The 17,168-nt window shown below is 37.1% G+C and overlaps 1 protein-coding gene across 3 annotated transcripts; it reads right to left on the bottom strand.

Annotated features, from left to right (window-relative positions):
• Window positions 1-12,718: 12,718 nt before the first annotated feature.
• Window positions 12,719-17,048, bottom strand: LOC109173629 (vacuolar cation/proton exchanger 3-like). 3 transcript variants are annotated; one of them, XM_019322875.1, is made up of 12 exons: window positions 16,896-17,048; window positions 16,365-16,708; window positions 16,190-16,257; window positions 16,038-16,066; window positions 15,769-15,965; window positions 15,459-15,671; window positions 14,511-14,636; window positions 14,276-14,392; window positions 14,037-14,090; window positions 13,814-13,930; window positions 13,312-13,402; window positions 12,719-13,237 (listed from the first exon to the last, which is right to left on the bottom strand). In XM_019322875.1, exons 2-12 carry the CDS (start codon window positions 16,665-16,667, stop codon window positions 13,194-13,196), a joined length of 1,359 nt encoding a protein of 452 aa, XP_019178420.1. In that variant the 5' UTR covers window positions 16,668-16,708; window positions 16,896-17,048; the 3' UTR covers window positions 12,719-13,193. The 3 variants fall into 3 exon arrangements, with proteins under 3 accessions (XP_019178420.1, XP_019178422.1, XP_019178419.1); XM_019322877.1 differs by having other exon boundaries at window positions 16,365-16,704; window positions 16,887-16,948; XM_019322874.1 differs by having other exon boundaries at window positions 16,365-17,048.
• Between the last annotated feature and the right edge of the window lie 120 nt (window positions 17,049-17,168).

Raw genomic sequence — 17,168 nt, 5'->3', positions numbered from 1 at the left:
TGTGATATTAGTTGATATAGTTAAGCACTTAAAGCAATTTGGTTGTGCTTAGTTGCTATTCAGGTTTGTCATGTAGTAATTGATTTCAGTTTTATATAAGCTTTCCCATAAATTGTTAAGCAATTTGATTGTCCTTAGTTTTAGACTAGGTTTGTCATGATTTACATGTTATTGATATTAGTTTTATATTAGCTTCCCATCAATCAATTGATATAATTAAGCAATATAGTTGTCCTTAATTAATTAGTTATAGACTAGGTTTGCACTTCTCTCTCCATATATATATATAGAGGGTTGCATTCACATGCAAACACCCTTAAAATACAAATATGTGGACATATACCGTGCACACACCTAAATGCGGGTGTAGTATGCATGTGTGAATCCACAGTATTTGGGTCGGCGTGCACATATTCATGAACGACAGTGCACAGAGGAGGGCAGTCCACAAAATTATAAAAACTAATCACAACCTTAGATACTTAAAATCCAACAATCTATAAATGTCCACACGTTTGTATTTTAAGTCCTATTTTTACATAAATGTATATATATATATATATATATATATATATATATATATATATATATATATATATATATATATATATATACTTTGTGGTTTAACCTAAGTTGTTCATTTTTCTCCATCTACAATTGGTTGTTAAGTCATATTTTCTGAAAATTAAGTATTATTTTAGGATGGAAAATAATTCATATTAAGCCTCTATGAATATATTTGTCCAGAATAATAAACCTTTAACTATCAAATCAACACAAAATTCACACATTTGTATTCTTGCTAAACCACCTCAACGCTATTATGTATTATGAATCAAAATTTTCAAAATATAATCTCATTCATCTTTGACCTCCAATTCAGAGCTCAGTCATACTAATGCAGTATGCACACACAACCCCGTAGAATGCACACCTTTAGAATTAGCAATGCACAATTATTACTATGAGAGTGCATAAAAGTGTACAACATTTTGTAAGTGCATACCTTAGACCCCTAAACCCTAAACTCTTAAGTCCCTAAAACTCTAAATCCTGAACTCTTAAACCCGTAAACCCTAAATCATAGCTAAACCCCACAATATTGATCACATGGTGGACAGCCGATGTGTGAGTATTATTATTATTGTTATTATTCTTGTATAATATATAGTTAGTAAATGTATGGTGTTAGAATAAGTCTGTGGTTAGTATTCTATTAGTTAGGAGTGATTAGAGGTATACTCAGATATACACTCTTGTAATCTGTTTGTTGTAACTGTATTGAATTTCAATTCTCTCATTTGGTATCAGCCTCTCGATCCATCCTCTCTCCTCTTTCGCTGCAAACACTCCTCCCTACCGTTCAACCTCCCCATGTCGTCCAATTCGTTGGAGCGTACGCTGTTCGCCGCCGGTAGCTCATCCCAACGTCCTACGATGCACCACACTAAGCGTACCAATGTACATTGTCCACATTATATGATGCATCACACCCTGCCAAATATCTCCCGTCGACAAAAAATTAAAAAAAAAAATCATAAAATGCATAACCTCACACCAATAGCGGTACCTAACACCCTTCAACTAATACACCCATAGTCCTATGTTGCACAACACTTAGTGCCCATAATGCATAGCCTAGCGACCTACAATGCACCACATCCTAAATTAGCATATTCATCAACAAACCTAATCAAAAGCATATTCCAACCGAATCCAAAAAACAAAAAAAAAAAAAGAAAAACAAAAACAAAAAAAACAAAAAGAATAAACATGAAGCCGCCAAGCATCACCACTGTCGCAGGAAAAAAAAAAAAAAAAGAAGAAGAAGAAGAAGAACGAAAACAATTGAAAAAATTCTATAATCATGGTAATAATTCTCTAAAATCTCAAAATATAATCTATAAAAATTACGTGAAAAACTACCTAAATGCTCCTAATGCAATGAATTAAAAAAAAAAAAATTCATTAAATTCTATCCATCAAATCTTGCCAAATGATAAGCCCAAATTAAACTATAGGTTATTACAATATGCAAAAGTATTGTTGTAGGATAGTTCCAGAAGCAAGTAGCATTTTCTAGCAATACGGACATTACGCTGAAATTAATGGCAAATAACAAATTTGCACCCAATTCAATAAATATATTGATTATTTTCCTTATTAAAATAGGCATAAACGCAGTGGCAAAGCTACGTACGGAGTAATATATAGTGGATGAAGTTAGCTGAGCCTACTAAAACAAATCATTTTTTTTTTCATAATTCCCAACTGTATACATAATATATCACACTTGCCGCATTGATAGTTCAATTGGTCATAGAAGTGAAGTTTAAAAAAAAAATGACCAGAGATCGAGTCTATCTACGATAATGTGAAGAGCTCTTTGTGCGCAATAAATAAAGGTCTAACCTCTATAATTTGTTCTGTCTGGCCGGACAATAAAGTTGATAACAATAAATATTGTTTAATCATCCTCAATAATGGATTTATATCCAGTTTTAGAGATAATGCAGTGCCGTCAATTAAGCTCTGAAGCTCATGGTGCTTGTTAGATATATTAAATATAATATATTTAATATAATATATATTAAATATAATATAATATATCTATAATATATATTAAATATAATATATCAATATATTATATTTATATATTGAGAGAGAAGAGAGAGGAATGAATAATGTTATTTGAAGGGATAATTAACAAATGAATACAAACCACATATTTATACTAAATGAAAGCTACTAATCAGGAAGCTAATGCTCCATGTACTAATGCTATAATTTAGGCCACTCTTCACATACAATGCATGACCCACACCCATTATTTCCAACAAATTAACTAATTATTAATTACTTGCTTGGTTTAATAATTATAATAATAATATTATTATAACATTGCCTCCTTTAAACCAAGTTGGATATATTGGTCATTCCAATTTCCTTCTTCAATTTGAGAAATGTCTCTGTCTTCAGCGGCTTCGTAAAGATATCTGCAACTTGACATTCACTTGAACAATACTCAATGTTGATTTGCTTTTCAGCAACCAACTCTCTGATTTTGTGATACTTGATATCAATGTGTTTGCTGCGACCATGAAAGACTGGATTTTTGGACAACGATATTGCTGATTTGTTGTCACAAAAAATAGTTGTAGGTGCTTCTTGGTTGTGTTGTAGAAATTCCAAAATTCTCCTCAGCCAAACTGCTTGAGTAGCACAGTTTGCTGCTGCAATATATTCTGCTTCTGCGGTTGAAAGTGCTACAATCTGTTGCTTCTTTGAAGACCAAGAAAATATGGCCGAACCAAGATAGAAGGCATACCCTGACGTGCTTCTTCTAGTCTCAACATCTCCAGCCCAATCACTGTCTGTGTACCCAACAAGTTCCACAGCTTCATTAGTAGAGTAAAAAAAGTCCATCATTACTCGTACCTTTGACATATCTCAGAATTCGCTTTGCTGCAGCCCAATGTGATTCTTTTGGCTCCTCCATAAATCTGCTAAGAATTCCAACTCCAAAAGAAATATCTGGCCTTGTTGCCACCAGATACCTTAGACTTCCAATTAAACTTTTATAAGCTGTAACATTCACATTCTTACCACACTCATCTTTGGACACCTTTAACTTTTCAGCTAACGGAGTCGAAACTGGTTTGGAGTTTTCCATTTTGAACTTTTTCAAAATATCAGCAGCATACTTCTTCTGTGAAATAAAGATTCCACCATCCATCTGAATAACCTCAAGGCCAAGAAAGTAAGCCATAAGGCCCATATCGGTCATTTCAAACCTCTTAATGAGTGCCTCCCTGAATTCTGAGATTAGCTTCAAGTTGTTTCCAGTAAAAACCAGATCATCAACATACAGACAGATTAAAACAATATCACCAGAATCCGTGCATTTGACATACAAAGTGTGTTCATGAGGACATCTCATAAAACCACTTTCAACAAAATATGAGTCAATGCAACCATACCACGCCCTAGGCGCTTGCTTTAAGCCATACAAGGCTTTTTTCAACCTGTACACTTTATTTTCCTCCCCTTTCTTCAGAAATCCTGCAGGTTGCTCAACATATATTTCTTCTTCAAGAAAACCATTCAGAAAAGCAGACTTGACATCCATTTGATGCAATTTCCAATCATTTTGAGCAGCAAGAGAAATAACCATTCGAACTGTATCAAGTCTACTTACAGGAGCAAAAACCTCAAAATAATCAATACCTGGTTTCTGCTTGTAACCCTTTGCTACTAACCGTGCCTTAAAACGGTCAATTTCTCCGTTTGACTTGTACTTCGTTCTGTAAACCCACTTCACTCCAATTGGCTTCTTTCCAGGAGGTAAATTTGTTAACTCCCAGGTACCATTCTTTTCAATGGCACGTATTTCCTCATCCATCGCCTTAAGCCAATGAGTTTCTGTAGCAGCCTCCTCAAAAGTTAAAGGATCACAATCTGCAAAGAGAGCAAATTGAACAATCTCTTCATCAGACAGGTCATTATCATGACCCAAAACATAATCTTGCAAGCGAGCTGGTAAGTGGCGCTCGCGCTGAGATCGTCGAATTGACGGCTCTGGCTGTGAAGGAGACCGGACATTATCTGGAATCGGTTGCTCATCAACAATATTTTCAACAACAGGAATAACAACTGAACTTTCATCTTTAGCTAACCAATCCCAAGCACCATATTCATCAAAAGTGACATCACGACTTATAACAACCTTTTTAGTTTCAGGATTGTATAGTTTATAAGCCTTTGAAGCGTCACTATAACCAATGAATATGCATCTCTCACCTTTATCATCCAACTTCTTTCTCAATGGATCTGGCACATGTGCATATGCCAAACATCCAAAAATCTTGAGATATTTGATAGAGGGTTTTCTCCCACTCCAAGCTTCTTCGGGTGTCTTATCACGGACACTTTTAGTTGGACACCTATTCAACACATAGACAGCACAAGCAACAGCTTCTGCCCAAAAAGGTTTAGGCAGATCCTTGGATTTCAACATGCACCTCACCATATCCATGATTGACCTATTCTTCCTCTCAGCCACTCCGTTTTGTTGTGGAGTGTATCTAGCTGTCATTTGGTGCTGAATACCCTTTTCTTTCAGAAAATTATCACATGCAATATATTCTGTACCTCTATCAGTTCTCAAGATTTTAACTTCATAACTACTTTGCTTTTCAACAAAAGCCTTAAATTGTTTGAAAACATCACATGCTTCAGACTTTTGCTTCAGAAAGTAAACCCATGTTTTCCTACTGAAATCATCAATGAAAGTAATAAAGTACTTACAACCTCCATATGAGGGAACCTCCAACGAACACAGGTCTGAGTGAACAATCTCCAACTGTTTTGTGGCTCTCCTTGACTTGCCCACGGGAAAGGGATCTCTATGCTTCTTCCCAATCACACAAATCTCACAGATACGATTAGGGACATTCACAACAGGTAAATCAGAAACAAGTTCCTTTCTCGCAAGATAGTTTAACCCAGAAAAATGAAAATGCCCAAACCGCATATGCCATAACCAATTATCATCACAGACTTCAGAATTAAAGCAAGCAAGGAGAGTATGCTTAATTTTCAAAGGAAATAGTCGATTTTGGGACATATTTACCTTTGCAATCAAAACTCCTTTAGCATCTGCAATGGTACAACACCCCTGAGCAATATGTATCTTATATCCTTTTTCTGACAACTGACCCATACTCAACAAATTTTGGTGTAGTTCAGGAACATAGAACACATCGGATATAAAATTGTGAGTACCATCCTTCAACTGAATAGAGATTTTACCTTTTCCCAAAATTGGCACCTTTGACTTATTGCCAAACGTTACTTCAGACCGGACTGATTCATCCAATTCAGAAAACAATTCTTTCTTCCCACACATATGGTTACTACACCCAGTATCCAAGAACCATATGTTCTTATCTGCAGAAAAACTATCGCTGGCTAAAAGTAAAGTTTCAGAACTCTCACCAGACTTTTCAGCAGTGTTTTCAACAATGTTTGCTTGATTTCCACGATTGTTGTCCTCATTATACCAACAATCTGCAATCTTGTGCCCATACTTGCCACAATTGTAGCAATGAAATGGAAATTTACCTTGTTTGGTATTACCTCTACCTCTTCCTTGGTTGGAGTTACCACGTCCTCCTCCTTGGTTGAAGTTACCACGACCTCTTCCACCAGAACCTCCTCTTCCTCTTCCACGACCTCTACCAGATCCTCCACCTCTTTGATTAGTGCCAGTCACATTAAGGGTGACTTGACTCTTCAAAGCTTCTTCTGCTAGTGGTTCCGATTTTGACGCAATCCTGTCAACATGACTTTCTACCATACCTTTCAGCTCTGCAATTGTTAAGAGCTCAGTTTTGTGTGACTCTGTGATCGAAGCCACCACATGGTCATACTTCATCGGCATAGTCCGAAGCACTTTCTCAACCACTGCACCATCTTCAATCGTATCTCCATATAGCCTCATCTTATTCACCATATCAATAAGACGAGTGAAATACGCATCTACTGTTTCTGTAGAGGTCATCTCACAATTATCGTACAACCTTCTCAACGACTGCAACTTAGACTTCTGCGCCCGATCAACTCCTTTGTGTGACACCTTTAAGATGTCCCAAGCTTGTTTTGCTGTTTGAGCACGAGCTAATTGCCCAAAATGGAATAATGAACACCTTGGTGAATCTGACCCAAGGCCAATTTATCTCGCCGTATAGCGGCTGCTTCAGCTCCTTCGGGTAGACCGGGATCAACAAAGCTCCAAAGATTTTGAGCTTGCAAATGTGTGGACATCATAATTTGTCAATAATTGTAATCGAGTTTCCCGTCCATACAATATTGAAATTTGTAGCCATATTTCACTACGGGAAATATCTCGGGGTTGAAAGGTTGACTGGCTCTGATACCAAATGTTAGATATATTAAATATAATATATTTAATATAATATATATTAAATATAATATAATATATCTATAATATATATTAAATATAATATATCAATATATTATATTTATATATTGAGAGAGAAGAGAGAGGAATGAATAATGTTATTTGAAGGGATAATTAACAAATGAATACAAACCACATATTTATACTAAATGAAAGCTACTAATCAGGAAGCTAATGCTCCATGTACTAATGCTATAATTTAGGCCACTCTTCACATACAATGCATGACCCACACCCATTATTTCCAACAAATTAACTAATTATTAATTACTTGCTTGGTTTAATAATTATAATAATAATATTATTATAACAGTGCTACACGTGGTAGTGGACTTTAAAGACAGGTTTTATGTGTGTGGTCCCTCAAATATAATTTATGTATTCATTAAACCGAAAGGCGTGGCAAAAACTTATGGATCCCGACAATATCATATTAAAGCAGAGTTTTGACCTTTTTTTTTTCTTTTTATTGTAAATATTAAATTCAAATGTTGAATGGGCAGAAGTTTAGCATGTGATGAATTGAGAGGAAACTTTCTAAAGGAATTTGGGAAGAGATTTTTTAAGGGACTTGAGAGGAGATTTGCCTAAGGGACTTGGAAGGAGGTTTCCTAAGGGACTTAGGAGGAGGTTTGCCTAAAGGGCTAGTTCTGAGCTTAAGTTTTGAAGAAAACTTGCAAGGGAAAGAAATAGCATTATAGGCACATGGGTTCTAGCTTGGAAAATTCTAGACTCATGGATTGCTATAATTAAGGCAACATCCTTCATTCATCAGATCATCTCATCCCATCCCATTCGATCTCTTACGAAATATACAGAGAGTATAGCAAAATTCTGTAGAGAAAAAAAAATAGAGAGTTATATTTGTAATTCCTATTGTTTTATCCTTTTGCCAATACAGAAAATTCTTCTTCAAAATTGCCTTGCTTTGTGTATGATTTATTTTAAATCTTACACTATAATTTATTCTCAATATTTCTGGTTCAAGTTGCTATTGTAAATTTGGTGTTGTGAACCCGTTTCGATCCTAACAAGTGGTATCAGAGCCTCAGGTTGGTTCATAGATATATCTTTTTTGTATTGTTTATGTTAGAATAAATACTGGTAAATTCTCAAGGCCGATATTATTCTATTATACAAGATATATTGTTAAGGGTTTGAATCAAGAACACGACTTACAATAGCGGCCAAGTACGAGATTGAAAAGTTCAAAGGGGAAAATTTCTCTTTGTGGAAAATGAGAATGAAAGCAGTTCTCAGGAAAGATAACTGCGTAGCAGCAATTGAAGAAAAACCAGCCGATTTCACTGACGATGCGAAGTGGACAGAAATGGATAGCAACGCTATTGCCAATCTGCACTTAGCACTTGCTGATGAAGTTTTGTCAAGTGTGGCAGAAAAAGGTACGGCAAAAGAGGTATGGGATACTCTCGTAAATTTGTATGAGGCCAAATCACTACACAACAAGATCTTCTTGAAGAGGAAGTTATACACTCTCAGGATGATGGAGACAACCTCAGTAACTGAGCACATCAACACTCTCAATACTCTATTTTCACAACTCTCGACTTTGAGTTATAAAATAGAAGTGAATGAACGTGCTGAAATCTTACTCCAAAGTCTACCAGATTCATATGATCAACTCATTATCAATTTGGTCAACAACAAGGAGATACTTGTCTTCGATGATATTGCAGTTGCGGTTCTTGAAGAAGAAAGTCGGCGCAAAAATAAAAAAGACAAAGTTGGAATTTCACAACAATCTCAGGCGTTGACAGTGACAAGAAGAAGATCAACGGTGTCTGGCTCCAATGGGAGTCACAACCGAGGTAGATCAAAGTCAAGGGGTAAGAAGAATGTCAAGTGTTTTCACTGTGGCAAAAAGGGGCACTACAAGAGTGAGTGTTGGCAGCTCAAGAAGGATGATACCAAAGGCAAAAATCCCGAGACATCAAATGCTCAGGGATGTGTTGTGAGTACATTGGATGAATGCGAAGTTTTATTTGGTGAAGCAACAACAATTGTTGAAGGCAGGAAAAGTCTAGCTGATGTCTGGCTAATGGACTTGGGAGCAACATGGCATATGACCTCACGGAAAGAATGGTTTCATGAATATGAACCTGTATCTGGAGGATCTGTGTTCATGGGAGACGACCATGTCTTAGAGATTGCTGGCTTAGGTACTATTAAACTAAACATGTTTGATGGTATGGTTCGCACTATCCAAGAGGTACGACACGTGAAAGGCCTGAAGAAAAATCTATTGTCTCTAGGACAATTAGATAGCCGTGAATGTAAAATTCACATTCAGGATGGGATCATCAAAGTAATCAAGGGCACGCTTGTTGTGATGAAAGCTGAAAAGATAGCAGCCAATCTATACATGCTTAAAGGAGAAACACAACTACAAGGAGAAGCAGCCGTTGCAGCAGGCAATCTTATAGAGGAATCAACGATGATGTGGCATCAGAAACTTGGCCACATGTCGGAACGAGGTTTAAAGATTCTTGCTGATCAACATCTTCTTCCAGGGCTAACAAAGGTATCATTACCCTTTTGTGAGCATTGTGTTACAAGTAAGCAGCATAGATTGAAGTTCGAGAGCTCTAAAGCAAGGAGCAAGGCTATCTTGGAGCTGATCCACTCCGATGTTTGGCAAGCACCAGTTATATCCCTAGGAGGTGCAAAATATTTTGTATCCTTCATCGACGACTACTCAAGGAGATGTTGGGTGTATCCAATCAAGCGGAAGACGGATGTATTTGAAGTTTTCAAATTCTTCAAAGCGCGTGTGGAACTTGAATCCGAGAAACGGATCAAGTGTTTGAGGTCGGACAATGGAGGAGAATATACTAGTGATGAATTTGGTAAATTCTGTTTGCAAGAAGGTATCAAACGACAGTTCACGGTGGCGTATACTCCACAACAAAATGGAGTGGCAGAGCGGATGAACATAACCTTGTTGGAAAGAACAAGGGCAATGTTAAGGACTGCAAATTTGGCAAATTTATTTTGCGCTGAAGCAGTCAAGACCGCCTGTTATGTGATCAATCGGTATCCATCAACCGCAATTGATCTGAGAACGCCAATGGAAATGTTGACGGGTAAGCCATCTAGTTATTCTCACTTACATACATTTGGGAGTCCGGCATATGTGATATACAACGCTCATGAAACATCAAAACTTGATCCAAAATCAAGAAAATGTGTTTTCTTGGGGTATGCTGATGGAGTAAAGGGGTATCGCCTGTGGGATCCCACTGTCCACAAGGTTATCATCAGCAGGGATGTTTTATTTGTAGAAGGGAAGGTACAAGAAAGTGAAAGCACTGGGAAGGAGAAATCAGTGACAACTACAATACAAGTTGAGGGAAGGAAGGAAGAAGAAATTCCAGTTTCCTCTGAGTGTGCTGTGTATGACTTGTATCTTGAGCAGTTGGATGTGAAAACTGCATCACTACATGGAGAACTTGAAGAAGAAATTTGTATGCTCCAACCGGGAGATTTTGAAGAAAAAGGAAAAGTGAACTTGGTTTGCAGGTTGACCAAATCTCTATACGGTCTCAAACAGGCGCCGAGATGTTGGTATAAGAGATTTGATTCATTCATTCTGAGCCTTGGATACAACAGGTTTAATTCCGATCCTTGCGCATATTGCAAGAGATTTGATGATAATCAGTTTATCATCTTGCTGTTGTATGTTGACGACATGTTGGTAGTAGGCCCCAACAATGATCGTATCACGAAGATGAAGGCTCAACTGGCTAGGGAATTTGAAATGAAGGACTTGGGACCAGCAAACAAGATTCTAGGGATGCAAATTCACCGAGACAGAAATAATAGGAAGATTTGGCTTTCTCAGCAGAATTATCTGAAGAAAATCTTGCGGCGCTTCAACATGCAAGATTGTAAGCCAATTTCTACCCCTCTTTCTATTAATTTCAAGTTATCCTCAAGTATGAGTCCTAGTAACGAAGCAGAGAGGATGGAGATGTCTCGAGTACCGTATGCATCAGCAGTGGGCAGTTTAATGTTTGCTATGATCTGCACTAGACCAGACATTGCACAGGAAGTGGGAGCAGTCAGTCGATACATGACGAATCCTGGTAGAGAGCATTGGAGTGCTGTAAAGAGGATCCTTAGATATGTCAATGGTACCTCAGATATTGCATTGTGTTATGGAGGATCAGACTTCGTCACTAAAGGCTATGTTGATTCAGATTATGCAGGTAATCTTGATTGTAGTAAATCCACCACGGGTTATGTGTTTACTCTTGCTGGCGGAGCAGTAAGCTGGGTCTCGAAGTTGCAATCGGTTGTGGCAACTTCAACGACGGAAGCAGAATATATTGCGGCTACTCAAGCTAGTAAAGAGGCGATATGGTTACAAATGTTATTGGAGGAGCTCGGGCACAAGTTAGAGAAAATGACTCTATTTTGTGACAGTCAGAGCGCTTTGTACTTGACAAAGAATCCAGCATTTCATTCCAAGACGAAACACATACGAGTTCAGTATCACTTTGTTCGTGAGAAGGTGGAAGAAGGAAGTGTGGATATACAAAAAATCCATACTAAAGATAACCTAGCAGATATGTTAACAAAGCATGTTACCAACGATAAATTCGTATGGTGTAGATCCTCAATTGGCCTAACAGGAATGCAAGCAGCAGGGGATTGGCAAAAAGGATGAAGATCCACATTGTAAATTTAAGTGGGAGATTTGTAAATATTAAATTCAAATGTGGAATGAGCAGAAGTTTAGCCTGTGATGAATTTGGGAGGAGATTTCTAAAGGAATTTGGGAGGAGATTTCCGAAGGGACTTTGGAGGAGGTTTACCTAAGGGACTTGGGAGGAGGTTTACCTAAGGGACTTGGAAGGAGGTTTCCTAAGGAACTTGGGTGGAGGTTTCCTAAGGGACTTGGGAGGAAGTTTGCCTAAGGGGCTAGTTTTGAGCTTTAAGTTTTGGAGAAAACTTGCGGGGAAAGAAATAGCATTATAGGCACATGGGTTCTAGCTTGAAAAATTCTAGACTCATGGATTGCTATAAATAAGGCAACATCCTTCATTCGTCACATCATCCCATCCCATCCCATTCCATTCCATCTCTTACGAAATATACAAGAGTATAGCAAAATTCTGTAGAGAAAAAAAAAATAGAGAGTTATATTTGTAATTCCTATTGTTTTATCATTTTGCCAATACAGAAAATTCTTCTTCAAAATTGTCTTGCTTTGTGTATGATTTATTTTAAATCTTACACTAAAATTTATTCTCAATATTTCTAGTTCAAGTTGCTATTGTAAATTTGGTGTTGTGAACCCGTTTCGATCCTAACATTTATCATGAATTTTTTTTTCTATAAATAAATTTTTACTCATATATAATTGCTCACAAATTATATAAAATAAATAAATAGTATTAAAAATATTTGCACAATAAAATTGACAGAAAGAATATTAATAATAATCAATTATATATATATATATATATATATATATATATATATATATATATATATATATATATATATATAAATAAATATAAAAGCATAATTCATTATGCAAAATTATAATAGATACTTTATTTTTATATAATAATTATATTATAACGACCTTAATTATGTGATGACTTCGACCAACAAATTATTAACAATAATCAAATTTAATAATCAAATTCGTAATCTTTTGTATAAAAATTATGCCCCATCCACTGAATTATCATTTTATTTCCCTTGTTGAAAAGCATTCCATTTCAACTCCAACAATAAGGAAAAAGTGAGTAGGAAAACCCATTCCAAATCCAATTCCAACAACATATCTATATAGAAATTGGAAAGTTTATTAGGACATATACAAAATTACAAATACAACAAATGACTCTAAATACCAAATCAAATTTTGATAATTATATTAAATAGAAACCAAGGAGTAGATCGAGACCCAAATCTTCTTCTTTATTTATTCGGTTCCTCCACTGTCTGCTATATGTTCTTGCTGCTGCCGCCGCCATTTTTATGGGAAACTTCAAGAAAATATAACTTAACGCTTTCACGCATGCATGCATGCATGCAACCCTGCCATTGCGTCAAACTAACATTCCTTTAAAATTATTAACTTTTGAATCAACAAATGCGCTGGAAAAAGGCTTTGTTTAAACTCGACTTTTACTTCAGATCAGTGGGGGATGGAGGAGAGAATGGTATGGTGCAGTTAGGCAGTCTTCACTCCGTTCGATTTGCTTCCCGGGTCTTGGCCTGAGAAAACATGGAATTATTGAAGAATGTGTTCGGTTTCAGTTAAAAGTTTAAACGGATAGTTTGAGACTTACCAACGGGAATTTTATGGAGGAAGAAGCAGGCGGCAATGGCGAAGTAGGAAAGGCACAGAATCACTCCTTTCAGGTAGTGTGAGGTTCCATCCTGCATTACATATGTTTGGTCACACTTAGTTTTTTTTTTATATTCTTTTTTGGGTTACGAGAAAATCCACAGTCACTATTCGAGAATCTGCATTCAGTAAGTTTCAATTTTGTGATTTTAGGTCTCGATTTTGTAATTTTAGCCCATAAATGATCATAAAAAAGTAAATTAATCTAGGTTATCCATAATTAATCGACTTAAACCAAGAAGGTTAATGGACTGTTTCCACTGAAAATCAAACTTAAAAGTTAAAACCTTGTGGTTATCAAGTCTACTGTCACCTTGTGGTTATCAAGTCTACAGTCTGACTAACTTAGCTGAGGTTGCTCTCCTAGTTAGTTTCTAATCAAGAAAACACCAACAGACAGACAGAGAGAATTTTGGTGTTGTGTCTGAGATGAGTGATGGTACCTGCAAGGTGAATGCAGTTAGGATGATTGAGATTACAAGAGAACCCGTTTCCAGAAGGCTGAAATCCAGATCCATCCTCGTGCCCATTATCCACCCCACAAGAACACACAATGGAACCTGAAAAAAAAAAACCCGCAATTTCATATGTTTAAGATGTGTTCTTTCTCAACTAAAACATTAATTAAACTGATACAGTTTCAAGGTAAAGGTTCGATGTTCCTACCACGAACATCAAAATTTGAGAAGCAGACCCCAGAGCAACACCCAAAGAAATGTCCTGCACATATAACATCGATCATTTGGTACCATTCATTAACCAATTTATGTTAATTAATTCCCACAATGTTCAAACATCCTCAGACAATACTACTCCCAAGCCTCGAGATATATAACTTCTGTTTTAGCAGATATTCAAATTAAAGCTCGAAACTTTATGGATAATTCGATATTCTTTAAACTCACCAACTTGTTCTTGAAAGCAAAGATGATGGACCCAGCATGCTCTGCCGCATTCCCAACAATGGGCAGCAAAATTAAGCTGATAAAGCTCACTGACAGTCCCCACGAATCCGACGCAGCCTGATTTTTCGAATAGATTGACAGGCAATTCAATTTCGTCTATAATTGGAGTATTGTACGACTAATCCACACAACCAAAGTACAGACAAACAGACGATGTAAACGCGTTGACATATACCTCAATTGTGCCAACCACGTACTCAGATAGCAATGCGATGGTGATTGTCATGGCAATCAACCAGACAAACGCACTCCAGAATCCAATCACAGCCTCATCCTCAGATAGCTTATCCTCCCCTTCCTCCTATTATTTATCATCGAGTTTAGTCAGACAAGTGAACAAAACTGGGAATGATAAAAACCAAAAGAGATATGACTATGTACTATTCAGTGTATAATATATAAATTATTTACACTGATATGACATTATAAATATCCCCATTCATCACTCTTTAACTTTTCTGCTTTTGGCTATCTTTTTCCTTTTCCTTTCACACTGATTTGACTATATTGCTATGCTCACATAGAAAATCTTTTTTACACTTAAAAAATATCCCTCACTCTTTAGTTTACGAAAAAAGCTCGCAGTCACTCTGAATAAAGCTGACCTTGTGACCCTAGGCAACAAAATATCACAAGATAAACCAACCAAAAGACAGCTCTCTCAAAAGTCAAACTTAGAACCTTTTAGTTACTAAGTCATATATTATTAGTAAGCTTATTAAGTAGTTTAGTTAGACTAAATAACTAGAAGTGGTTAGTTAACCAGACTCTGTGCTTGATGGGATACAGGATATTCATTATATTATATTGCACATTCAGTTACGGTACTCATTGCTGGGTGGACACCAATACATCATCTGTGTGGTTCTGAGTCAAGTATGAGACAAATATGACTAACAGTCTACCGTTCAAGAGGCACATCAACTGTAGCTGGAGATCTTCCGCTACTACGAGGTTAGGAACTGCTCGACCAACTTGGTTGAGTAACACTCTCACCCTCAGCACTTAAGAGGTGGTGAAGTGGTGGAAGTCTACATTCTTGTGACTTCGAGATTGGAGTACAATCCTAGCTTATAGGGAGACTCTCCCTCGGGATTGGGGCGTAATAATTTGAAATGATTACCTGTGGAGCCTCGAAGAACTGTCGGTGAGTTTTGAGCTGGAAGAAGAGGTAAGCAATATAAGCCACAAACATGAAAATGCTGCTAGCTCTGGACAGCCACAGCACTGAAGTGGCAGCATAATCCCCAGCCTCAAAAGAGTATCTAAACATCAATGGCAGCATCAGGCACAGCAATCCCAGCAACAACAGAAATGCATTCACATCTGCCTGTTTCTGTTCACTCGATCCCCAAATTCAATTAAACAACATCACAAATATATATATATAATGCCACTCAACTTATATATATATATATATATATATATCTTACTCTGTCAAATCTCTGCTCCTTCTTGATATTGGCTAATCCTCCACAGAAAAGAGAGCTTCCAAGAACAAGAAGGAGGTTGGAGAGAATGGATCCCAAGAGGGAGTATTTCACCACATGAATCTTTCTCTGGTAAAGAGCAAACAATGCTATAATCAGCTCTGTCGCATTCCCACATGTTGCATTCAGCAATCCTCCCACTGCATCAAAGGATCACAACATTAAATTCTTCAAGAAATCAAGGTTGGGTCTTGAGGAATGAGGGTTTTCACCTGTTGGACCAGTGTAATTCGCAATTTGCCTTAATTATTCCCAGATTTCAGACAGACCAAAAAAAAACAAAAGAATTTGTGTCAGAGGTTTGTTTGTCGGGAATGATATAAATTATAAAATTTAAAATAATTCCATGTACGAATAAGCTTACTCGGTCAAGAAGCTGACTCTTTCAGCAAGCGGTGCTAAACCCAGTAAACTCAATGCAAAAATCCATGGCTAATGTAGAACAACAAATGCAAACCAAATTAATCCCCCAAAAAAAAATCAATTTTTTTTTTTTTCTGTGAAGAAATTCTAGGAAAAATTGAAACTTGTTCACTTACTCTTCCAAAACTGTAGAACTGGGCAATCACGGCCAAAGGGATGGCCGGAAAAAGCACACAGAGCTTGGTTCCAAGAATCACCTCCTGGAGATTAGCCAGGAATTCCCGGAGAACCCGAAATCGGACCCGGGAAACCAGCTCCGGGTCCGATTTCTTCCTCACCATGGACGACGACAAGCTGTGAGCCGTCCTGCAAGAAGCTCCGGCGCCGCCGCCGCCGCCGCCCTCATGCTCCTCCACCTCCACCTTCGTTGACCTCCACCCCCCATTCTCCAAATCCAACTTCCCCTCGAAAGAACCCATTCCCAACAACAATGGGAGCTTCAATTCGCACCCAAAACTCTCTGCAAACCAGCGGAGAATTGAAGAAGACGATGATGAGTAGAAGGGAAAGTTTCAGTACTATAACGTATATATGTATAGAAGAAGAACAAGTGTAGCGGTGTGGGGGGTGAGAAAAATCGAAACTTCCCGGAACTTTCAACCGATTTTGTTGCTATATATCTGCAATTTTGCATGAACACCACGTACCTACAGAGCAGAGATATAGGTGTCAAGAATCCCAGAAATAGAAATCTGTTCTGTATTCTCAAAAAAAAAAAAAAAAAAAAAAATGAAATCTGTTCTGTTTAATGGATTTGTTTAATCCACTGTTTTATGTTTATGAGCCCGTAGATTTTTATTCACTTTTTCTTGATCGGTTAAACTTTAAAGTGTGGGCACCGATAGATAGGTGGTCGCAATAATATATATTCGTTGTTCGTCATTTAGTATATGTATAGAGAGTGTAGAATAATGTATATT

Source organism: Ipomoea nil, unplaced genomic scaffold (genome assembly GCF_001879475.1).
Source record: "Ipomoea nil cultivar Tokyo-kokei standard unplaced genomic scaffold, Asagao_1.1 scaffold0482, whole genome shotgun sequence".
NCBI classification, from domain to species: Eukaryota; Viridiplantae; Streptophyta; class Magnoliopsida; order Solanales; family Convolvulaceae; genus Ipomoea; species Ipomoea nil.
The sequence above is the reverse complement of the archived record's forward strand: the minus strand, read 5'-3'. Positions and strand labels throughout refer to the sequence as shown.